This window comes from Diabrotica undecimpunctata, chromosome 1, assembly GCF_040954645.1.
Source record: "Diabrotica undecimpunctata isolate CICGRU chromosome 1, icDiaUnde3, whole genome shotgun sequence".
NCBI lineage: Eukaryota > Metazoa > Arthropoda > Insecta > Coleoptera > Chrysomelidae > Diabrotica > Diabrotica undecimpunctata.
The window spans coordinates 5,501,587-5,528,851 of NC_092803.1; the positions used below are offsets into that span (position 1 = coordinate 5,501,587).

The 27,265-nt window shown below is 34.6% G+C and overlaps 1 protein-coding gene across 2 annotated transcripts in view; it reads left to right on the forward strand.

Annotated features, from left to right (window-relative positions):
* Synd (protein kinase C and casein kinase substrate in neurons protein Synd) overlaps nt 1-27,265 on the forward strand; it is a 77,465-nt gene that overhangs the window by 40,155 nt on the left and 10,045 nt on the right. Inside the window, exons 2-6 of one of the 2 annotated variants that reach the window (XM_072536191.1) lie at nt 1,724-2,103; nt 4,129-4,317; nt 6,532-6,758; nt 18,929-19,049; nt 19,137-19,241. In XM_072536191.1, the coding sequence (XP_072392292.1) occupies nt 1,741-2,103; nt 4,129-4,317; nt 6,532-6,758; nt 18,929-19,049; nt 19,137-19,241 (1,005 nt within the window). In that variant the 5' untranslated portion in view covers nt 1,724-1,740. The remainder of the gene's footprint in view (nt 1-1,723; nt 2,104-4,128; nt 4,318-6,531; nt 6,759-18,928; nt 19,050-19,136; nt 19,242-27,265) is intronic. The other variant, XM_072536195.1, reaches the window with a different exon arrangement.

Here is a 27,265-nt window from a genome sequence, read left to right on the forward strand (position 1 = left end):
TTCAAAAAATTTTAATAGCAAATCGTATCTAATTTTATAGGCGCTTATCAAGAATTGCGAAATTACTACTGCCTTAAGCAATACATTTTTTAAAAACTGTTTTAACCCATAACCGGTGAGGTGCAATTTCAGTTAGATTGAGCGTGATGTGGAGTCTACACTTAAACAATAAAAAAAAGATTTAGGTATTTGAAAAAATTTTACTGAAGTAAGTTACAACTGGATGAACTTTATCCGCTCATAAGTATATAAGTATTATATAAAAAAAAGTTATTATAATACCTTTCTTTTACAATTAGTACTGAAATTTCTCCTTATAACAAGCCTCCACAATTTCATCAATTAAAAAAAAGTGTTTTTTGCTTTAAGTTTAGAATATATACGGTGTAGGTAAAAGTTTTTGGTCGGTATATTAGAATTAAACAGGCTATCTAACACAGATATAAAATCATATTTTCAGCGAATAGACAAAGGTTACAATCATATTTCCCCTTGGTTTTCCCTCCACATTCCTCATGCACGCCCATTAGTGCACGCCAGACGAATATTTCCGATCCAGCTTATACGTAAGAAACAGCGGCATGGTTGCCTTATTACATATTTGAATTAAAACATTGAATTTATTAAAAAAATTGGCAATCAGTGCCGCGGTTATATTGCCATTCAAAACTGGATGATGCTATTAAAAATGAAACACTAATTGACAGAAATACTGGTACAAAATTTCTTAAATCCATGAGAAATTTACAGACTCGCATTTTTATTTGACGAAATTGTAACTTAATTTCCAATAAAACAAGGTAATGATAACAGCATCGCCATTCGTCCGTTGTCTTCAATGGTAAACTGCATACGAGACAGGCCGAACGCTATGCTATGTATTTATTTTTGGAGGTAACCGCGTAAGTGTGAAAATAAAAATTTGATATGCCGACTGTTACAACAGAAGAACGGGTACAAATAATAAAATGGTACTTTGGGGGCAATTCAGTACAAGAAACTATTAATTTATTTATTATGGCTTTGGAAAATAGGCCAATACCTATAGAAAAAACTGTATTAGCCATTATTTATCAATTTGAAAAGTTTGGCTGTACTGATGGCAGATGTAAAAAATGCTGCCCATCAGATCAACCTCGCGAAAAGAAAATGTCTCAAGAACGAGAAATTAGAGAAATTCAAGTTTGTGCATTGGCTGAAGCGACGCCGTGTTCAAGTAAACAATTTGCCGATGAAGTTGATTTGAATGCAAAAACAGTGAGGAATATTTTGAAAAGAAACAACTATCATTGTTATAAAATGCAGAAAACTCAAGAAATATTTCCTGATGATCGATTTAAATGAATGCAATTTTGTGAAATTGTGATGGAGAGATGCCATGCAAATAATAATTTTTTGAAAAATATTATTTTTTCACAAATTCAACACTTCAGGAACAATCACGTGTAAAATGTTTTACTTCAATACAAATTGTTCCATTTGCCGATGTTCGACCAACCACATGATTTTTTATGTCGTTTGCATATATTCTGCCTATAGAGGCAACTGGCACGAAAAGAAGTATCGTGTGAATTCACCATTACAATAAATTCTTAGTTTGAGAATATATAATTTTCTCTGAACTGTCATTTTTAGCCCTAAAAGTCAAAAATCAGTCAAAAACATGCTCTAATTGAAATAATTTATGTTTCTCCAGTCTAATTGTGTTTTTTCTTTATTTTAGCATATCACGTTTTTATCATGTCCCACCATAGCGACGACAACATGCTCATAGCCACCAGCGACTCGTTCTGGGAACCAGGCAACTATAAAAAGACTACGAAAAGGATCGAGGACGGCTACAAACTCTGCCAAGAACTGATCTCGTTGGTGAGCGAACGAGCCGACATCGAGAGGAACTACGCCAAATCGCTGAAGGCCTGGTCGAAAAAGTGGAACGACGCCATCGAGAAGGGACCAGAGTACGGCACCACGGAGGCGGCTTGGAAGGGAGCACTCGTGGAGGCCGACAGGAGATGCGATCTTCATTCTCGGATCCGAGACAGTTTAACTAACGACGTTATAAATAAAGTTAAACAGTGGCAGAAGGATAATTATCATAAGGTATTTACAAGCTTCAATTTTATTCGCTTGAACAATATTTCTTAAAAAATTGAAGTGATTTTGTCTTTAAATCCCAGATTAAGATCTAGATGTCTAGAACGGTGAGAAGTTTCTCTAAATTTTGTGGTGTATTTTTATTCCGTCCCAGTTCTTTACATGGTTTTAGCATGTTTTGTAAAACGTTCAGTTTTTGATCTTGTGATAAGCGATTTGTCGTCTGCAAAGGTTGTAAATTTCATCTGTAAACCGATTTGACTTAAGATTGTTTCTACCACAAAGTTGAATAAAGTCATCGATAAAGGGTCCCCTTATCTCAATCCACTACTTATTTCCCCCTTCTGTTACTTTATTTTGTGTTTCCTTTAATATTGGTTTTACAATTATTATTAATACAGCAGGAATTTATTAAATGCGTATGCCTTTAGCAGCATACGGCTATCTAAAATTTACAAAAAGCACATGCAGTCCCAATCGTTCTTCGTAACTATTCTATGTTAACTGTTTAACTGCTAAAATTGTGGATCTGGCTTTTTTAAAACCGATTTGGTTTCGGTTTTCTATATTCTGATTTCCTATCACATAATGTTCTTCTTCCTTTTTGTATCTAGGCTTTAAAGCCTGTTTCTTCTTTAATATTAGCCTTCTAAATTGTTTAAATTATCGCACCATCTTTTTCTTGGTCTGCCAATACTTCTTCGTTCATTTGGTGACTTATCTCATGCTATTCGTCCTAATCCATTTATATCTTCTATGTTATTTATGGCTTTTATGTTTTCTCTTCTCTTCCTATCTAAACGACCTTTCCCTGATATTCGTCGGAGTATTTTCATCTCTGTTGTTTCTAGTAGTCGTTTCGTTTTAGATGTCTCAGGTCTTGTCTCCGCTGTGTATGTTAATATAGGTCTAATTGTTGCTTTATTGATTATTGTTTTTGTGTCTTGTCTTAGAAGTTTGTTCTTTTAGATTGTGTCATTAAGAGATCCCGCCGCTGTATCTTTGGAGCTCGCCTTCTGTCTCGGCGATTAATGCCGAGACGTCGTCTGCATAACATAATATTTGGATTTCTTTGTTCTCCATTCTGTAACCATGACCTTTACGTACTGCTTGTATTATTTCGTCCATTATTATATTAAAGAGAAGTGGGCTTAACGAGTCACCGTGTCTGACTTCGCTTTATACTGGTATACACTGTGTTAGTTTTCCATTTATCCTTGCGTGTATTCGATTATGTACGTAGATGTTTTCGATGGTTTGTATAATATTGATTGGTATGTTCCTTTTATACAGTAGGTGTAAAACATGTTCGACTTGGATGCGATCGAAAGCCTTTGTCAGGTCTGTAAAACATAGATATGCTGGTTTATTGTACTCGATAGCTTTTTCTGTGATTTGTCTTAGTACAAATACAGCGTCTACGCAGGATCCTCCGGATTTTAATTATTGTTATTGATCTGATAAAGTTTTTAGGAGTGCGCTTTTCAGTAGATTTTCATTGTATATTTCATCCATCTTTCTAATCTTTTGGCTTTATCACTTATTAATACTTTTTCGTTATTTTTGACAAGAGGTGTGTTTCTCGACCACTTGATAAAATAAAAAGGACAACGCAAAATAAACCTTCCGTTAATCTCTCTTAATAATAACAATAACATTCCCTTTAAAAATCAGGTTAAATTCTTGGGCATCACTTTTCATAAAAACTTGAAATGGGACCCTCACATTGATAAAATTGTACTTAAAGCAAAGAAAAACATCAACATATTGAGAGCATTATGTGGAGTCTGGTGGGGTGCAGATCCTAAAACAATAATTATGATCTTTAATGCTTTAATTAGGTCTCATATGGATTACGGTTTCTTTTTATTCAGCCCAATAACGCAGAAATGCAGCAATAGCCTAAATAAAGTTTTTTTCGGAGGGCTCAGAATCTGCATGGGTTGATAACTGACAACCTGATATCGTTGTTAACCATATGATTTCTGTTATTAATATTCTTTTTTTTTTAATCATAATCACATTTTTTAGTCTATGATGAATATTAAAGAGAAGAAAGATATGGACGATAATTTTAAGAAAGCTCAAAAACCTTGGACGAAGCTTCTACAGAAAGTAGAAAAAACCAAGAATGACTACCACACGGCCTGCAAAACAGAAAAGTCAGCCTCAAATCAAGAAAGGAACGCTACGGGCGATACATCTTTTTCTGCGGATCAGGTAAGAGTTAAATTTTTTACGACGTACCTCATCTATCGATATTTTTAAATTTTGGAGAAATGTAATCTAGGGTCAATTATAAAACGAAAAAAGTTGTAGGTTCATTATTATTGGAAGTATAGCGGGCTATGGACGGAGCGGTGGATCGCGCATAGGTATGAAAAAATAAAACCGACTAAAATGATAAAATGTAACGACAGTTCTCGAAACCAAACACTATGGGGAGTAGAATATAAAATAAAATAAATGAAATTAAAATAAAATAATATAAAATAAATTAAATTAACCCCTTAATGCATAATTTTTTTATTTTTTATAAAAAAGTCCTTTTTCGAAAACGCTTTAACTTCAACTGTTGGCATACTCCCAGCATATGTTGATAAAATGTTTACTAATTTGTTATCGTATCATGTAACAACAGATATTTTTGTACCATCAATTGTGGCGACTTTCTCTACCACAACTCCTCGGCCGTTTTTTAAGCCTCTTTCGACATATTACGGTTTGGCACTCTGTTTATTCTAACTGTTCCTAGTGGTAACAGCCTGTTTCATTAGATAAATTTGCAATGGGACGCTGTTGAACCAATTATCAAAGAATTTTTGTGATTTATAAGTCTTGGTAATGTTTCTGTTAGCCGAAGAACCACATTGGAACTTACCCCTAAATCGGGAAAACCATCGAGGACAACATTAATTTGGCTTCCTACAAAAATTTCATAATCGTAGGAAAATCAGCAGACATCACTAAGAATAAACGCCTTATATCCTCATTTGTGGGGTTTTTGCGGATTATATTGTTTTATAGAAGAACGCGCCTTTGTTAGAATTATCTGCTCATCTATGGCTAAAAATTCCTCCTTCGGAACATTGAGTAACTGATTCCTTGGTTTATTTAGTAGTGGTCTGATTTTAAAAATGTAAAAAACGTTTTATTTCATCCCATCTCTTGCATGGCATAACATGAGTTCATCGATGATTCAGGCTGGAGTTCCAATAACTTCTAGCGTTTGGCAATTACACTATCGACATATAAATATTCCTAAGAACTGTTCTAGATCATTTTCGGAAAGGTTTTTGAGGTATTTTTTCCACTGAATATAATATAGTTTGATAAACTATATCTTTGATCATCTCATTTGTTAAAAAAAAAAAAATTAAAATGCGTAAGGGGAATCCGCTTGTTGTAACTCAGATGTTATATCATCATCTGATGTTACCAAATTTCCTTCTTTCCAAGTTGGATGATTTTTATTTCTATTCTTTATTAGATTACGTCATAATTCGTCCAAAGAAATATCATCTTCGGTATCCGAACTTCTTTCCAAACCCGTTTCTGGAATAATAATATCTGATTCATTATTATCTATTATATCATCTTCATAGTCTGACTCTGGGGCTAATATAATAGGGGAAATATCATCATCTGATGCCCTTCGTCTTCACTGCCATCTGGTATGTTCACTACCACAAGAGTTTCATCATAAAAATTTTTGGATCCATTTTCTAAAATAAAAAAAATAACACTATATAATATAATAATAATTAATAATACTATATATATACAGAAAGCTGTGTTACTTTCGACGTCCAGATGCGTACGAAAATTTTTGGGAGATACACCGACATACCAAATCACCTAGGACTCGATAACATGGAAAGAGTCCCACCAGAGCTCAATCCTTTTGATACCGTAGGTATCTGGGATGAGTGAATTTTCCCCTTAGAGGGAGTGTGTGCCGTATGGCTAAATCTGGATAATAATAATACCTAGTTCAGAACGCATATTGTGCCATATATGCCGTCTTTCTTGAAGGTCTATCCTTGATGTCGCTATTTTTTTTGTACAAAAATATTCAGTAGAAACTAAATTCAGATAATTGAATATCAAATTGCACAAATCTTATGAATGCAAATTTTCATAAAAGTTCACTTTGCTGCATTCTGCGCGTTATTACCCGGTTATACGAAATATGTGCTCTAAATGGACATGTCATAATGCGATAATGGGTTAAAATAAAATACAATAAAATAAATAAAAATAAAATCATATAAAATAAAATAAATTAAAAGAAATAAAAACAGAATAAAATAAATTAAATTAATTGAAATAGGCTTTTTCATCAGAAGCCATGTTTTTCGTATATTTTCGATCAATGACGAATTGTACACCTATTTGTTTTGTTTAATACTACTTGTTCATATATTTGTTTAGGTTAAAAAAATGCAAGAGAGGGTACAAAAGTCTAAAGATGAAGTTCAGAAATGTCGAGAAAAGTACGAACTATCTCTACAAGAAATCAATCAATATAACCCCAAATATATGGAAGATATGACCGTCGTCTTCGATAAATGTCAAGAAATGGAGGCTCAACGGCTGAACTTCATAAAAACAGTTCTTTTCGAAATCCACAAGTACCTCAATTTATCCGATGATGTCACGTAAGTTCTTTTTTGATTTATTACTTTAAGGCATGCTTGTTTAGATTTGGATTTTTTAGATTTATAAGTGCATGATGCTTTCAATTTTCAGTTTTAATTCATCAATGTTCAGGGTACTTTACGAGCGAATGTATTGTATCGACGAAAGGTCTGTTTTATTATTGCTAAAAGCTGGTTTTTGTTGTAGCAATGATCCGTTTGAAAAAGGTTACCCCACTTAAGAGGCAAAATGCACTCACTCCTAGTAATAATTTTTTTTGATTAAACAATTATCAATAATTAAATTTTAAGAGTCAAATTACGCAATTTTAACGGGCGTGCATGATTTGGACGCTAAATTTAAAATTCGACACTGAAAAATAAAATTACCTGTTTGTGCATACATGATTTGGACGCTGGGTGTAATTGAAATGTAAATGGAAAGTCAGGTAATAAAATTCTAGAGATTAAGCTTGATAAGGTTTATTTGTCACTTTGAAATAAATACGACATACATTTTACGAAATGGAATCGATCGATACAGTTAGTTTGATACTCATGTATCTTATTTCTAACGAACATAATTTTTTTTCTACTCTTTGGATCTTTAAGTCTATTACTTTCACTATTACAGACACTATTAATTTTAATGTAAGTTTCAGTTTGAAAATTTTTTAAAACATCCATAAAATGGAAAATATTTGGATGAGCATGGTAAAAATTATCATTAAAACGCGAGTGGAACGATTCACAAGCATTAGTTGTTAATTGTAAACTCTCACTCATCGCAGCCCACATCTCCGACGGAAATGTTGCGTGGTCGCCAATGTAGTTGTCCAATAAGTAGTCGGAAAACTTTTCAATTTTTGAATCCTTTGGTTGAATAGCCATAAAATCATATATGAAAGATTCTTCGACTTCCGAGGGAGGTAAAAATGGCAGCTAAAAAATATATTTCAGCCATTTAGATATTTCACTGTCTGCCAATTTATATTTCCGAATTAAGCCACAACCACCGATATTACGATACCAAGCTTGCATAAGATGAAAACGGCACCCTTTAATGTGCACATTTGTAAATTCAAAACGCGCAGCATTGTGGATAGCAATTTCAAAATCGGAGAAAATGATTTTTGGATTGAATTTTAGACCAATTTCTTCACATTTGCGTTTCAAAACATTAAATAGTTTTATATAGGTTTGTTCCGATTTGTCGGGAAGTAAACAATAACACAATGGTATATAATGTCCATTGATAAATACATGTATGGTAAAAAATTGCTTGAAATATTGAGCACAGTAACTAAATGTACCGTCCATATAAATCGTTTCACTGCCGCACAGAACACGCATGTTAGTGTTACACGAGAAGATGATAATGTTAGAACTTAGTTCAACCGCAAATATAAAATTCTCGTCTTTAAGTGTTTTAATATTCATAATATTTACCGCAGCAATAGTTTCTTCTTTACTTTTGGGCAGTTTCGGTTTAGCCATTCGCCGTTGACTGTATATTTGATTTCGTATTAAATTAACGTCTTTAACAGATATGTGGCTCAAGCAATCTACATTTTCTTTCAACGCACTGTCTATTAAGCGTCTTGATATCACACTCGTGATTATGTTCTAGATTACTTCGGATCACTTACTTTTCTGGCCCTTTCGTGAATATCTTCGCTTTACACGACCGTTTTACGCACCTCCAATACGTTTCTCCCGATTTTAGTACTTTATCTTGAGAAAAAGTAAAACTGTTCACTTTGAGCAAAATTTTACCACGATTACTTACTAACGTTGAAATTTCCATGTTCACTTTTCACTATTTTCTGACAAACTAATAACTAGTAACTAAGTAAATTTCAATGACCATCATTAAACCCTAATTATATCTAATATCTGGTACCTGCGATAATCCTTCCGGCAGCGTCCAAAACAAGGGTACTTTTTAAGACCCTCAGGTACTTCAGCGTCGAAAACATGCCCGCCCATTTTAACCCGCCACCTCACCCCTTCCCACCACCAGCGAAAACGTAATTTTTTCGTTTTTTTTTAGATGGAACACGATCACTGTAAAAGTTTACAACAATTCACACACATAGTAGAGGCTTTTACAAAACAACCTAAAATAGCAATTTTTTTTTTCGAAAAAAGCATATAACTTTTTGTTGGAGATGGCTGGCTGCAGTCTTCTGATTTTCTTCAGATTTTTTCGTAATGTGCAACCTTAAAACACAAAAAAACTGTTTTTAGGGGTTTTTGAAGATTTTTCCCATTTTATAGACTTGAAATAGATCAAATCAAGGTTGTATAGGTTATATATAAATTTGAAGCAACTGAGTCCTTTAGAACATTAAAAATTGGGCGAAACACATTTAAACCTCCAAAAAGCTATGTTTTTCAGAGTTATTAATGATTTTTGCGAGTTTTTGGGACGTTAATCATATTTTTGAGACAATGTAATACCTGAATCAATGCGTCTCCAACTTATGTTCAAAAAATATATGAAAAATAATATTTTCAGGCCTCAATGAAGCAAATACCACCATAGTTTATTCGAAAAACCATGTTTCAAGGATTATTCGGGTGGTTTTTACTGGATTTACCCAACTTTTTTTACCTTTCTACATTATTAAACATATATTATTCTCTCATGGTATCTGGAGACTACTGCTTGCAACCTCCGAGAACAATCTTAACGATTTGAATAATTGATATCCATACCATATTGACATACCAAGATCAGTTTATATGATTTCATAAGAATTTTAACATTTATATTTGACTCTTAACATCTTTTTGTTTAATGGTAATTTTTATAAACAAATATTTGGCACTCCAATGGGCAGTAAAATGTCCCCAATACTATGTAACTTTGTTTTGGATGAACTTATAACAATGTGTAAAGAAAATATACCTTTTCACATACCTTTTATCAAACGATATGTAGATGATTTGATTTTATCGTTCCCTGAAAACAAAGTGTTCACGCCTCTATCTAATTCAAATTTATTTTATGCATTTTTACAATCCGGCAACATAGTGGCGTAGGGAGATATATTATGCCATATGTGAAGATAAGGCGAGTCCCTTAAGACACCCCCAAGAAGACGGCACTCAAGTACGAGAAGGGATCGGTGATACAACATTAGAGCGAGCGGACATAATACTTAATAAGCGTTATATATATATTCATGTATTGTGTAATTCAAAATAAAATCAGTTTTGTTTTCGCACGGAGTTTGATTATTAACCAGCGGCACAAGCGAAGTGCATATCAAGCAAATCCATGGTCTATTCGAGCCGAATCATCAAATTTTTGTGTTGAAACAGTGTAAATTCACCGAATTCCGAACTCATATTTGTGTCATCAAATTAGCGGGCGAAATAGTGCATTCATAGTGGCCCGAGCGCGTTATAGACTGTCGAACGTTGTTCTTAAGACAGTTACATAATTGGACAACTGTGGGTTTAAAATCTGTGAAGACCTGAAGCATATCCTTGGCGCCAGGAGGCTAGGGCTGTTACAATAAACATACAAATATTTTGGTGAGCATATCCATTTCACATTTCCTTTTATTTATCAGTCTTTGTACCTTTATTCTGCACATGTGATAATTCTGAGAACGTTAGGGTCGAATATCAAGCGATTTATAATCTGTTTCTGTTTACTGTTTAATTCATTATAAAATTATGGAGAATTTAAAGCGAAAAAGGGGCGGTTTTAAATGCAAACTCACAATATTTTCGAAATTTATATTAGCGTTAAATGATAAAATAACTAAGGGTGAAACGATTTCAGATTTAGAAGTATTACAGGCTATTGAAATGGTAAATAATATAGAACATTTACAGGGCGAATTCGATGAAGTTCAGGGACAAATAGAAAATACGGTTCAATTTGAATTATTAGAGGATGAATATACGGAACGCGAAGAATTCTATAACAAATATTATTCACAATTAGCGGTAGCGCGAAAAATCATTCGCGATAATCAACAAGTAGCTTGTATAGAAAGCGATAAAGCAAGTGAGCGCTCTAAGAATTCATATACAGGGCATTGTATTGAGCTTAAACCTATCGAGTTACCAAAATTTGATGGTAATTATAATAATTGGTTAGATTTTGCAGATCTTTTTGAATCTTTAGTTAACAGAAATGAGTACTTAGACAATATAAGGCGTTTTCATTATTTACGAAGTTCATTACAGGGCGGTGCGGCGCAGGTCATACGAACATTAGAGTTTACCGCCGAAAACTATGCAGTTGCGTGGAAATTAATTAGGGAAAGGTACGATAATAAGAGATTATTAATTTCCAATCATGTTAATGCCTTATTTAATATAGAGCCAATACATAAAGAGTCATCTAATAAATTGCGGCAATTAGTTGACATTTTTTCGAAACATTTATACGCGTTAAAGCAGCTAGGGCTACCTACTGATTCGTGGGACATACTCCTTATTCATATTATTTCTTGTAAGTTCGATACATCGACTTTACGCGCATGGGAGAATAGCAAAACACATAATGAAATTCCTAGTTTTGATGATTTTAAAACGTTTTTAAAATCAAGGGCGGACCTCTTAGAATCTCTTGAGGTAAATCAAGCTGAAAAACAAAATACACGGAATATTTCTCAGGCGGGCGCTTATTCACGGAATACGAAACATTCACATAACATTCGCGGTCTATATTCATCACAGGGAACTTTAAATAAATCGGATAATACACAGTGTTGCCCTATTTGCAAAAGGGAACACAACATTTATCAATGCGGCGAATTTTCAAAACTTTCATCTAGGGACAGGTTTGATAAAGTAAGACAGGTCAATCTTTGCATGAATTGTCTTAAACCTGGACATTTCTATAAGCGGTGTAGACAATCAACATGCAAGAAATGTGCGTCAAAACACCATACGTTATTGCATCCAGATAGGTCAAGCGAACAGAACGCAGCTTTAGTTCATCAACCGGTAGAAAACGCGAGCGATATACGATCTGCAGATAATATACAAGGTAGTTTAAACACTACCAATTTGTCAGTTTCGGCAGTTAGCGCTGCAGATCAAACTATACTGTCCACAGTATTAGTTAATATTTTTGACGGCCAAGGTAAGGCATACATAGTGCGAGCTTTGTTAGATTGCGGTTCACAAAGCTCATTCATAACCGAAAATTTATGCGATAAACTTAGATTAAAAACGACAAGCGCGAACATATCAGTCATGGGCATAAATAATACTGCATCTCCCGTTCGATTCAAATGCGAAATAAATATACAGTCGCGTAGCGATATAACTTTTCATAAAACTTTAAATTGTTTCGTAATACCAGAAATTACGGGGTGCGTGCCGGCATCTGAAATAAACATTAGCGATTTGCAGATACCTAAACATTTAAAATTAGCGGATAATTATTTTCATAAACCACAAAGGGTCGAATTGTTGATAGGAAGTGATTTATTTTGGCAAATACTGGGCACAAACAGAATTAGTTTAGGTAAAAATAAACCATTCATGCAAGAAACAATGTTTGGCTGGATCATAGCAGGGCCGTATATCAGCCAAAACAAAGCATCAGAAAAGCGAATAACTAAGTGTAATTTCACAAACACAATCGAAGTTACAGAACAGCTAAGTAAGTTCTGGGAACTTGAAGAGGTTTTCAATGGAAAACCTGCACTCTCGGGCGAAGAAATTGCATGCGAAAAACATTTCGAAGATACGGTGAAACGCGACGCGACAGGCAAATTCATAGTATCATTGCCATTTAAGGAACCGATAAGTTCACTCGGTGATTCATTTCGTCAAGCAAAAAATAGATTTTTAAATCTCGAGCGTAAGTTGAATAAAGATGCCAATCTTAAAACTCTTTATAGCGAATTCATCCAGGAATATAAAGAGTTAGGACATATGAAAGGTTTATGCAGAATTACGGAAGCGGCAACAGACTTTAGGGTAAATACTACATTTTATTTTATGCCACATCATCCAGTATTAAAAGAAAATTCTTTGACGACACGTTTGCGCGTTGTGTTCGATTGTAGTGCGCCAACTACAAACGGCATTTCATTAAATAGTATTCAAATGGCCGGACCAACCTTACAAAATGATTTACTCTCCATTTTATTGCGTTTTAGAACACACTTATATGTAGTTAGTGCGGATATAGAAAAAATGTACCGTCAGGTATTGGTTGCAGATGATCAAAAATCCTTACAATGTATCTTATGGCGAAATAATCCGGAAGAACCGATTGAAATATTTCAGTTACAAACAGTTACATACGGTATGAAATGCTCTTCTTACTTAGCGATTAAATGTCTAATGACATTGGCAGAGGAGCAAGAAGCTAAAAATCCTAACATTGCTAGCATTATTAAATCCGATTTTTATGTGGACGACCTTTTGACAGGTTTTGATTCAAAACAGAAAGCGCGCGAAGCATGTAAACAACTTTTTGAGGTCCTCAAAGGCGGAGGATTTACACTGCGTAAATTCTATTCAAATGATCCTGAAATATTAAGAGATATACCGGATAATTCAACTACGGGTTCCGTTATTCAATTCGGTGAAAACGAGAAGGCGAAAACTTTGGGATTATTGTACTCACCGCAATCAGATACTATGTTTTATAGTATAAGTTCATCTCTAGGCCATATAATCACAAAGCGAACTTTATTATCGGACATAGCTCAAATTTTTGATCCCTTGGGTCTATTAAGTGCGTGTACCATCATAGCGAAAATTATGTTACAACAACTATGGCTCGAGCGTCTTTCATGGGATGATCCCATACCGGAGCATTTAGCAAATAATTATTTACAGTTTAGGAATAAATTAGGAATCTTAAACAATTTAAAAATACCTCGGCATGTTATATGTTCTAGTAAGGTCAAACTAGAACTTCATGGATTTTGCGACTCCTCAGAAAAGGCGTACGGTGCTTGCATATTCATTAAATCTACCGATTCGTTAGGCAGGTCGCATTCATTCTTATTATGTGCAAAAAGCAAGGTTGCGCCCTTAAAGCCAGTTACTTTGCCGCGTTTAGAGCTCTGTGGAGCAGTAATTTTATCGCGTTTGACCAATAAGGTCAAAAATTCATTAAATGTGCAATTTGATACGTGTTACCTCTGGACAGATTCATCGATAGTACTTAGTTGGTTGAAAACAGCAGCCAATGCATTGAAGACGTTTGTTAGTAACCGCGTAGCAGAGATCCAGGAAACCACTTCGTTTGCGCAGTGGCGTCATGTGCCAGGCAAAGATAATCCTGCAGATCTAGTGTCCAGAGGCGTGGAACCAGATAAAATAATGGAGTGCAACTTATGGTGGCATGGACCGGAGTGGATCATGCAAGATTCAGATAAGTGGCCAAATTTACAAGTTGTCCCTACTGAAACAAGCGAAACGAGGAAAAACATAAAGGTTCTTACGAATAAACTTGATGAAACACAGAATACGGAAGTATTTTCATTTGAGCGCTTCTCTAATATTTTACGTTTAAAAAGAACCGCTGCATATGTGTTCAGATTCATCCGCATGTGTAAAAATAAGGAAAGAACTTCTGAACCCCTTTCTTTGGATGAAATACATTCTGCATTTAATCGTATTCTAAAACTGTGTCAATCACAGTCATTTTCGAACGAAATAAAGCATTTGAACCAAAAGGGATCTTTAGATAAAAACAGCAAACTTATAAATTTATCTCCATTTCTTGATGATCAGGGCATCATGAGAGTAGGCGGGCGTTTAAAGCATTCCGAGTTTACGTATGACAAAAAACATCCCATCATTTTAGCGGCAGATCATATAGTTACGTCGTTAATATTTAATCATTTTCACAAGGATCTTATGCATGCTGGTCCTCAGCTTTTACTTGCAACTATAAGAGAAACTTTCTGGCCGTTATCAGGAAGAAATTTAGCGCGACGTACCGTACACAAATGTGTAAAATGTTTTAGATTAAAATCTAAATCCATTCAGCCAATAATGGGTGACCTACCTGCCCAGCGTCTCGCAGGTGGCCCACCGTTTATTGTAACAGGTGTAGATTATGCGGGCCCTTTCTTAATTCGCGATAGAAAGGGTCGAGGTTGTAAACTAATAAAGAGTTACATGTGTCTTTTTATTTGTTTTTGTACGAAGGCCATACATTTAGAATTAGTTACAGAACTGTCTAAGGAATCATTTCTGTTGGCCTTTAAAAGATTTATTGCGCGAAGAGGCAAGCCTCAAAAGATGGTCTCCGACAATGGAACCAATTTTATAGCAGCTAGTTCGGAGTTAAAATTGTTAAGCAAATTTTTAGAGCAGCACACTCCCGCGATAAGGGAATCCTTGCTAAAGAATAGTATTTCGTGGTCCTTCATACCTCCCTATTCTCCACATTTTGGCGGACTGTGGGAAAGCGGAGTAAGAACAGTTAAGCATCATTTGCATAGGGTTTTGGGAAACGCGCACTTAACGTTCGAGGAATTTTATTCGTTGCTTGTGCAGATTGAAGCTATAATAAATTCCCGACCGATTCATCCTTTATCCTGTGATCCAAATGATCTCTCCCCATTAACCCCTGCACATTTTCTCATCGGAAGACCACTTATTACCAATCCAGATCCAGATTTGCGTCATGTTCCAGTTAATCGGCTCTCAAAATTCCAGCATATTCAGCAGCTTTCTCAGCATATATGGGAACGATGGAACAAAGAATACATCTCCGAACTACAAAAACGCACGAAATGGACTACTACTAACGGTGAAGTTGCGGAAAACACGTTAGTGCTCATAAAAGAGGACAATTTACCTCCATTAAGGTGGAAGTTAGGTCGCGTGATCGAACTTTTACGCGGCAGTGATGGTGTAGCCAGAGTTTTTAGGATAAAGACAGACAATGGTATCATAACTCGTTCTTTTTCCAAGGTGTGTCCGCTACCCGTTTCGGAATAAGTGTAGTTTGAACATTTGAACATTTAGCATTAGCAGACGATTTTGTTGGCAGTGTTTGCCAAGGCGGGGGCCATGTTCACGCCTCTATCTAATTCAAATTTATTTTATGCATTTTTACAATCCGGCAACATAGTGGCGTAGGGAGATATATTATGCCATATGTGAAGATAAGGCGAGTCCCTTAAGACACCCTCAAGAAGACGGCACTCAAGTACGAGAAGGGATCGGTGATACAACATTAGAGCGAGCGGACATAATACTTAATAAGCGTTATATATATTCATGTATTGTGTAATTCAAAATAAAATCAGTTTTGTTTTCGCACGGAGTTTGATTATTAACCAGCGGCACAAGCGAAGTGCATATCAAGCAAATCCACAAAGTAACTGATGTTTTAAACACATTTAACTCCCAATGTGAACACCTAAAGTTTACGGTTGAGAGAGAGGCAGATGGTATGCTTCCTTTTTTAGACATGATTATCCATCGTGGCAGTGATGGCATGCTAAGAACGAAGTGGTATCGTAAACCTTGTTTTGAGTAACCGTTTCATAAATTTTCATTCTCAACATCCATCCAAGATGAAAACAAATTTGGTTTTGGCCTTAAAAACTGGGGTTACTAAGTTGTCACACATCGATTACAGCGACAAGGGCCTAAAAAAGTTGAGATCTATACTACTAGAGAACTCCTACCCCATAGGGCTTTTAAATAAACTCATTTTGGCTTATACTTTTAATTTATTCTTGAGAGGAGAAGAGCTAACCCCCAGAATGGAAAACTGCATATATCAGCAATCTATACAAAAATAAAGGCGACAGAAAAGATTGTAAGAACTACCGAGGGCTCAGTGTAACTAACTTAATCTGTAGAGTCTACGGGAAGATAATTAAAAGCCGAATTAAAGATTGCTGGGAAGACGCTGAAGATCAGAGTGGCTTTCGTGCTGGTCGTTCTTGTATAGACAATGTGTTCTGCCTAAAACAAACAATAGAAAAGCGTTTGGAACATAATATGGAGACACACATGGTATTTATTGATCTTCAAAAAGCGTATGACAGTGTCCCATTAGCCAAGCTATGGCAGGTACTAGAAGACAAGAATATTCCACCGATTTACATTAATGCTGTAAGGGAGTTGCACGATGATATGACGAGTGTAATAAAGATTGGACAAAAAGTGACAAAAAAGATAAAAGTGACCAAAGGATTTCGCCAAGGCTGCTGCATTGTACCTACACTCTTTAAGATTTATTTGGAGGGGGTTTTGGATATTTGGAAAAGAAAATGTGAACCTATGGGTGTTAAAATTGGAGACCATACACTGTACAGCTTGCATTTTGCTGATGACCAAGTAATACTTGCAGAAGATCAAGATAATATCCACTACATGTTACGAAAAATAGATGAAGAATATACTAAGTGGGGCTTATCAATTAATCCATCAAAAACAGAGTACGTAGTAGTGGGAGGTGAAGGAAAGCACTTAGAACTAGGAAGCAAACAAATTCAAAATACTGATAGCTATAAATATCTCGGTGTAAACATTACAAACAATGGTCGGAATACAAAAGAAATAGCTACTAGAATTGGTCAAGGAAATTCAGCAATACGTCAACTGAATAGTATACTTTGGAATAACCACATCACCCGAAACACAAAAATTAGGATATACAAAAGTATCATAGAAAGCATTGCTACATATGGTTCAGAGCTTTGGGTAATAAATAAAAATGACGCATCCAAAATAAAAGCAATGCCAATGAAATATTGGAGAAGATGTTGCCAATTCACTAGAAGAGATAGAGTAAGGAATACTGAAATCAGAGAGCGTATGGGCATAGACATTGACGTCCTGGAAATGCAAAAGGCTGAAATGGTATGGCCATGTAGAAAGGATGAATGATCAACTATGGCCAAAGAGAATATTACAGTGGATCCCTACCAACCGCAGAAAAAAGGGAAGACCAAGAAGATCGTGGAGACAAGAAGTAAAAGGTGCAATGGAAGATAGGGGTCTACAAGTAGATGACTGGAACGATCGCAAGCGTTGGAAGCTAGGTTGCGAGAAACGGCGGCAGCTGTAATAAACTCGTTATATATATATATATATATATATATATATATATATATATATATATATATATATATATATATATATATATATATATATATAACTACCCAAATATGGGCCTCTTGCTTCTTGAAAAATATAAATACAATATTAAGAACAACTAATTACACTTTAATCACATTGTTTTTTCTTTCTGTTCTCTATGTATTAGAATTAAAACATACCATCAAAATATGTCATGAAATAAACTAAGTTTTACCACCCTGACCAAAATTTTTAGAATGTATTGTCCATTATTATATTTTAAATTTGTGTTTAATCTCCATCTCATTCTATCGTTCCATAGATCGTCCTCCAGTTCTCTTTCCCTGATTTCTTTATCAACTCCTCTCCAATGTCTCCTAGGCTTTCCTAGTCTCCGCCTACCTCTTGGTTGCCATTCAAGAATTTGTCTTGGTATTCTATTCTCAGGCATTCTCCTTACGTGTCCGTACCATCTGAGTTGTGTAGTTTTGATGTCATCAACAATATTATGTGTAACCCCCATGATTTCTCGGACTCTCTCGGACTGTCTGTTCTCTGTAAACATTTTCTCTGTTCTGTCTTTTAGGGGCCACACTTCGCATCCATATGTTGTTATACTTTTTATTATGGTGTTGTATATTCTTCTTTTATTTTCCTTAGAGATGTTTTTATCCCACAGTTCGCTGTTCAGTAAGGCTATGAAGAAAGTAGAAAATAAATAAAAAAAACCATAAGGGTAAGGTTTTTAATAAATATAATAAAAATGCCATATTAATCGACTTAAACTGCAAATCCCATAGGTGGGCCAACTGATATGGGAAGGGTAACATATGTATTTGAATTTTTTGAAATTTTTAAATTGATTGTATTCCACCTAAAAAAATAAAAACGAAAAATGACGTTTTTTGTGGGGGACAGGAGTTCGCGTGTTAAAATTGCGCGAGTCTTTAAAAAAAACACTAATTTTTCTGCTATGGCATAAAGATATCTTCATCACGACGAGAACTGCAAATGGCTATCTATTATAAAATATTCTTAGCAAAAAATGACACTCTCCATCGAACACTTCTTTGTTTATATAATTCTTTTAATATAGATGAATTAAATCTTGTATTATATTTTTTTACATTTTGCTGCCTTCGTAGGTTAAATCAAATATACGAAGAATTCTACCACACAATAAATAACGCAGATTACGAAAAAGACTTGAAATGGTGGTCGAACAACCACGGCGTCAATATGGCCATGAATTGGCCGCAATTCGAGGTAAGTTATTCGATTCTTTCGTGTCATGTCATGTTGCGCATGCGTAGTCGTTATTATTTTTTATTTTGTGATTGCATTTTCGTCTAGGAGTACACTGAGGAATTTCGTGACATCCACAAAGGCAAATCCAAAGATAGTTCACCGTCGGGAATCACTTTGATCCATCAGCGACCAGTGGGAGAAGATTTGCATGTATGCTTTTTTAATTATTTAAATTGGACGAACGTTTCGAAATTTTATTTTGTTTTATTGTCAATATTTCGATATTTTAGGGTAGAAAATTGCAAATATGAAAAGTGTTTTTTTATAAAATATATTTTTAAATAATACTATAAGAATTACAGTTCTGTAAATGTTTACAAAGAGTATACAGTGCGTTTATTTTAAAATTAGGCTTTACTTATTAAAGTAAAGTCCTACCAGAGATCTAACAGAGTCATTAATATTTACTATCGATAAGTGTCTACCGCATGGCAGCGGAGGATCGCCTCTGGACAGGATCGTACTTTTATTTTCGATTTGCATTACTTATTCGATTGTTAGGTGTGTTTAAAAGCCGGTCTTTATCATTGTCTACTAAAGTTATAATAGTTGCAAACATATTTACATACACCACATTCACATATTTACAAAACTTTATCATTTCTAAATAGAGTACAAAAAGAACAGAAGCAAAAATATTTTAGAAAATTATTTTCAAAATTGAGTTCATTCATTTTGTTATTCGCCATCTACCAAGGGTTGTCAACTTTGAAACATTAAAAATGACATATTTTTCTTTATTCCACTCTCACCTAAACTATGGCATAATAATATGGGGCAATTCAACAAATGCACTTAAAATTTTTAGAATGCAAAAGAAAGCTATTAGGATTTTAGCAGGGGTTAGTTATCTAGAACACTGTCGACCTTTCTTTATCAGATTCAAAATTACATATGCCGCTATCTACTCTGTTGGTATTTCAAGTTCTAACTAAAATTCACAGAAAACGTGCCCATTTAATAAAGCAGTGTGATGTCCACCTTCACAATACGCGAAACTATCACTACCTACGAACAAATCGCTGTAGATTATGTCTTTCAGATAAAAATTACCTTAAATATAACTATTACAATGTTTTACTAAAAAGTATTAAACAGCTAAGCAGTAATAGTTTTGAAAAAATTATAAAAAAATATCTTGTGAAACATTGTTTTTACTGCTCAGAAGAATAGATGACTAATTGCAGAACATCCACTGAACTGCTTACCGTAACTTTGCCATAAACCATTTTCTGTTTAATACCATTTCTTGCTTGGTTACATTTTATTTTCCTTTTTTATATACTATGTATTTTTTTTACTTGCTACGAACAATATTTGTATTTGTTATGTAGCTAATTAAATAAATAAACTCTAACATATTTTTCTAACAAATTTCTAGTTCAGATAGATTTATTGCCAGTAGTACTGCTCAATTGAGCATTTAAGCCCCTCATGATTTCTATTTAATTTGTTTCTTTTATGTTATCGTATACTTCCCATAACACTTCGTACAAGTATTCTTTTTTTTTTTTCAGGTACTGTCAGTGCATATATACACTCTGGGCCAAAATTAACCGGCCACCTTAAAAATGGGTAATTTTTGATTTCTTATATCTCCTATACCCGTTGTCCGATTTAAGTGATTTTTAATATGGTACAGCCTTATTCCTTGACAATATCTTTATAATAATATTGTTGCTAAACAGGTAAATTTTCATTGCATACCGGGTGTACGAATCAAACTGTGTTTTTTTCTTTAAGTTTGCATCACCCTGTGGAATATTTTAGCATTTGTAGAATACTGAAATTAAATCGTAACTATAGCCTCATGCTTTCTCAACATTTTGTTTTTTGATTGATTCGCTTATGTTGGATAATACAAAAGTTAGGTGCTTTACCAACTAGACATGTTTTTTATCAATTTTTATCTCCGCGGAAGAGAAAAAATAATCTTTTTGAAAAAAAGTGATTAGTTACAGTAAAAATCCAATGAATAAAATATTTTGGAAATCAAAGTCTAACTGAAAAAAAATTGGGTATCAATAATGGGTGTTGCCGCTTCTAGCCCTTAGGACTTCTTGGAGCCGGTTTGGCAATCCATTCATGATATCCTGGATATCATATTGGGGGATATTGTGCCACTCTTTTACCGCAGCTGTCTTCAGCTCTTCAAAAGATGCAGGGGCTGGTACTCTTATTCTTACCCGTCTTTTGAGGTTGTCCCAGATATGCTCAATTGGGTTAAAATCGGGACTGTGTGCTGGCCATGGTAGAACTTGAATCCCGACCTCATTAAGGTACTCATGGGTAGATCTTGCTGTATGGCAACGTGCATTGTCATGCATTAGTCTGAAGTTATCACCAATGAATGGTGCAGAAAACATGACATGGTTTTGGAGAACTTGCACGTGTATTTTGGCATTCACACTGCCTCTACCGAACACAACAAGATCAGTACGCGCTTCGTAAGAAATACCTCTCCAAATCATTATTGACTCCTTGGTAAGCCACTGTTTTATAGCGCATGCAGCAAACCATTCATTTTGACGCCTATAGACACGTTGGTGTCCATCTGGACCTTTTAGGTCTATTCTGCTCTCATCTGAGAACAGTATATTCTTCCATTCCGCCATAGTTCAGTTAGCATATTCTCGTGCAAAATGAAGTCTATACCTACGGTATTGTGGGAGCAGTTGTAGTGCGCGAGCTGGACGAAAAGCCTTCAAGTTTATTTCTGTCAGTCTTCTTCTAATCGTTTGTCTACTCACACTAACGTTTCTCACCTCAAGAAGAGACCTACGAGCTTCAGGAGCGGTGCAAAAGCGATTTCTCGATTTCAGATTTCTCTTCTACTGACAATGAAGCTGTCATCTCGAACTGAAGTGCACCGTTTTCGGCCTTGACCTGGCCTGCGGTTGTACGATCCTGTCTGCCGAAATCGTCTGATTGAATCTTGTACCGTAGTTCTGGATACATCGAGTATACCAGCTATATGATGTTGACTGTAACCAGCATCAAGTAAAGCCACTGCCTTAGCAGCATCAGTTGGAATGAGTGGCATTTTTAAAATCACAAACAATAAATAAGCACTAAAATTTCAACTTAAACAATATTCGCTCATAATGATATAAAATTACAATTTTAATTGTTAATTTTAATTACAAAGTGTTCAAGAATTGTTATTATCACGGAAACAGATTTGCAACAATGTCGTACAACGACTATATGTCAAAAATCATTCGATGACACAAATTTAGGAAACAAACTGTCACAGGTAATGTAAACAAAACAATAATAAAGGTGGTGGGGTTAATTTTGCTGGTGAGTTAAATCGTCTCTATTGATAAAAAACATGGTTAGTTGTTAAACTACCTAACTTTTGTATTATCCAACTTAAGTGAATAAATTAAAAAACAAAATGTTGAGAAAACGAGGCTATAGTTAGGTTTTACTTTCAATATTTTATAAATGCTAGAATATCCCACAGGGTGATGCAAACTTTAAGAAAAAAAACACAGTTTAATTCGTACACCCGGTATACAATGAAAATTTACCTGTTTACATATTATTATAACGATATTATCAAGGAATAAAACTAACATATTAAAAAAATCACTTGAATCGGACAACAGGTTTAGGAGATATAAGACATCAAAAATTACCCATTTTTAAGGTGGCCGGTTAATTTTGGTCCAGAGTGTATTTATTATTTTCAGTGGATTTTTGCTAATTTTTGGGTTAAAATACATTACCTTGTCTTACATGTTTTCAAAGACGTAGGGATGTCACATTGTTTCCTCTTTCCATTGTTTATCTCCTCATTTTCTTTATAGATTCATTTTCCTTTTTATTTGCCTGGTTCATTTCTCTGTTTTTCGTTCCTGATTCTTCCACAAATGATCTTTAAAACATTTCCCTTGCAAATTTTGCTAGCTCGTCTAATTTATTATCCGGTTTAAAACCAATTGATTTACCATATAACCAATTTATAATAAATGTTTCCAGAAACTTATCAATTAGTTTTAAAAACAAGTAAATCCTCAGTAATGCCTCTGAGTATCTCAGTATACCTGACTAGCTTTTGTTACTGAGTTTCTCTAATATGTCGAATGCACATTGAAGCACTGTGCCTAATTGAAAAATTAACGCACTGTATACATACAAATTCCAACAAGGTTTAGATTACATCCGGAAGAAACTTCGGTCTTCATATTTACACAAAATTACAGCTCACATGAGTGTGTATGAAAAGTTACTCGAGTACTCTGATAAAGAGCTGTTGTACGATGTACCACTCTTTCATTTTTAATGTCTATCTTAATGAACAACATCAGTTACTTTTATATTTAAGTTTTTTATGATTCTAAAGCTTTTTAATTAAGTTAAGCTGAATTATACGATGGGGTTTGATATTAATCTAGACCAAGGAAGAAATTTTTATTATTTTTATTATTATTACAAAAATTAATTATGCTGAGCTCCCTAAAACGTCAAATAGGGCAAAATCTGGCGAATAGGCTGGATGGTTAATAAATTCGCGTCGCAATTGTCTAAATGAAAGTTTTTTACTTAACAAATCAGGATATATTTGTCCTTAAATCGGCGTCGATCCAATAGAGCTGCACACCAGAAATTGTTGTGCCATTTTCTAAAGAAATGAATACGAAAAAGACCTTTTACATTACAAGAAATAGTTTCCATCATGTTAATGGCCGATCAAATGACACTGGTCTTCTTCGGTGGAGGTTCGTCACTTTTCCTCTAATGTTTTAAACACATTGGAACAAATTAATCTTTCCAAAATTCCAAAAAAAACCTCAAACAAACGTTATTTTTGTTTGAAATTTGACTGATGCCATGCCCTGTATAGCATATGTCAAAACCGTTGTTCTAACAGCGCCATCTATTGAAGTCTATCTCAAACCACCATCGTATATTGATTTTAAATCAAATGACATTCTTGGTGCATAATGATAAATGTCTTAATAATTCTTGACTGTTTTAATAATATTTTGAAACGTTCGCCCATATATATTTTGTAGTTCGTATATTAACATTTTTTGTTTGAATCCATAGACAATAGTCGTCTGTACGATAACAACATTAGACATTATATATTGGTATGTATTTCGGAATCATGGAAGTATGTTAACAACACTTTTGATCACTTGAACAATTTCATCTCTGACAACGAAGTAATAAAACAAGGGACAGCTTTTATCAAGGTGAGAATGACGTCATTAGCTAAAAACAGAATCGTTGTCAATAATACGATATCATGCACTCTCTAAATAATATAGACTCTTCGCATGTATTGATAATTCTATGAGGTGATTAACTTAATTCTTTTAAAACTCACACAATTATGTGTCAATGTATGTTATTATATTTAAATGGTACAAAAAGGTTAACAATCACCCTTTAATTCCAAGGTAATCAATCAATTCAAATAAATTTTACACGAAACTACTTTCATTATTATTGAGAGAATTCATTTAAACACTTAAAATTGTTTGCACTTACTAGAGTTGCCCAAGTACAGTTTATTTACATTTATAGAAACTGACCGAACAATTAAAACTGAGATTTCAATCAATTATAAAAAAATTCTAAAAACTAAAGCTGAGGCTAAAGCTTACAACTGAATAAACATTACAAAAGCACGAAATCTACCTAACCATTTGAAGATCTAAATTGGAATGAATAACAAATTTGTTTTCTGAAATAGTTTCTCAAATTTTGGGGTACCCTACATAAGAGCTACTCACTTAGGCTAATGATCATTTGTATGGATTATCCAAAATATACAAAAACTGTTTTTTTACTGTTGTTTACAACCAGCTACAAGAACTTAGTTTCCTTGTGGATACAAAAACGATATCCATTTCTGCATGTCCTGCTCAGCAAGTTATTCTCTCACAAGCGACTGAAGATCAACTAAGTTAAAGCAAGATATCATCTGATTGACGGATGTTCTTCGTTACTTCAAATCGGCGAATTATTTCGAAAGCGTTTTAAGTATTGTAAAGTTTTACAGATTCAACAAATACATAAAGCGGAACATACATGGGGCATCGGTAATATACTGACTTTTATTACATACTGCGTCATTCAATAATACAATACACAATTATACAATAATACAGGGTGACAATTGGCAATAGGACGATTTTGAACTAAATGGTACACAAGAAATTTGCAAGAAAATTCTGTTTTATTAACATCAAAATCAAGCTTGTATTATGCCATTTAAAATCTAATTAAGTATGGAAAATAATGTCATCAAGTTGGTGACCATCACGTTGGATGCAGTTTTCGATCCTCTTTATGAAATTCTCCATAACACGCTGTAACATCGCTCGATCAATAGTCAGGATTTCCTGGCGAATTGCGTTCTTCAACTAGATCAAATTACGAGGCATGTACACGACTCTTTAAATACCCCCATAGAAAAAAATCACAAATTGACAGGTCTGGAGATCTTGGAGGCCACGGCAAATCTCCGAAACGTGAAATGAGTTGTCCTGGAAACATGTTGCGGAGAATATTCATTAAAGCATGGGCAGTATATGGCACCATCCTGCTGAAACCACACATTCCTTGGGTTTATTCTTTTTCTGCGTAGTTCTGGAACCAAAAAATTTTGGATCATGTCAACGTAGCGAATAGAATTAACGGTGACGGTATGGCCAGCCTCTTTGAAAAAATATGGCCCAATAATGTCAGTCGGACCAAGCACACCACACTGTGACTTTTTGAGAATGTAAAGGACCCTCATGTAGATTTCATGGGTTTTCAGGAGCCCAGTACCTGTAATTCTGTTTCAAGTTATCACCAAAAGAACTTGCATTCTTGTAGCGAAATCCTCACGTTGTTTAACATCGCTTTCCATTAATTTCTGGATAATCTGCAATTTGTAGGGGCGAAATTTTTGGTCCTTATGCAACATTTTTCTAAACGATTCCCGATTAATGTTTAGCTTAATTGAATGTTTTCGGGCGTACCGTGTAGGACTTCTGACGACGGCATCTCTCACTCGCTGTATGTTTACAGGAGTTATTACTGTTCTATTCGGACCTTGTTGCTTTTTTTTGCTGCCTGTTGTTCCAAAATGCTTTATCCATCTTAAGATTGTGTTGCGAGATGCATCCGCTCCACGCCTACCAATATTAAAGTGAGTGTGAAAAAGCCGCTGCATAGTGATCACTGATTCTTGATTTCGTAGTAGTAACGCCGCTCTTGTCCCACTCTCATCCCCTCAAGCTTTGTACTATGCGTTCTAAAAACATCCGGTTCCCGATTATCACCCAGTATAAGTTCTTTTGAGACAAAACGTTGAAAACGATTTTCTTTCTTGGGTTTTCTTTTCAAAGCCTTCGTTTCAGTGCACTTTTTGTCTTATAAGTCTAAACTCCAGATAGGTACAAATGAAAGAAGATACATTCCCCATATTTACTATTTTAGCCGGCATTGAAATATTTTTAAAGTATCATAACTGTCTTGTCAGATTATACACTTTTTAAGTACATTTTACACGTTTTCTTTGTTATTATGTGCTTTTCGTGAACCTGATGAGTAAAACTATCAAAACTGACGTCATTCTCATCTTATATAAATCGCCTGTAGGTATAAAAATTATTAGAATATTGCAGTGAATATTTCATATCAAGATATCGTTTTTATTACTTCGTTCTCTGGTTCAACAAATCTTAGTGGTAGAATTTAAAAATATAAGGAATGCAACTTTTAAAAATCGGTTAATTGATTGGAGATTTCATTATTAATGAACATTCTTCTATTTATGTAATTCCGTATATCGTTTCGCGTGCGCATATTGGCTATTTTTAGCTGGTAAACTAATCTAAAACCTAAATTCTAAATTCTAAAAACTCTAAATTCTACTGTATCTTTGGCGGACACCCACGAATATGTTGCGAATACATAAACCGTGAATAAGGCTTCACTACATAACATCTACAACTAATAAATGCTAAGGTTGTTCAATGGAAACATATTTAGGAGTCGCACTGTTTAAACAATCTATAAATCTCCTGCTTTGGGCTCTTTGCGGAAGCGTTTCTCGACATAAATCTCTACCTCTATGTCAGAATTGAACGAGCACTTATTTTAATGGATCGAGCATATGTTAATCACACGGTGATAAGTCGGGATGGTAAGGCGGATACTCTACG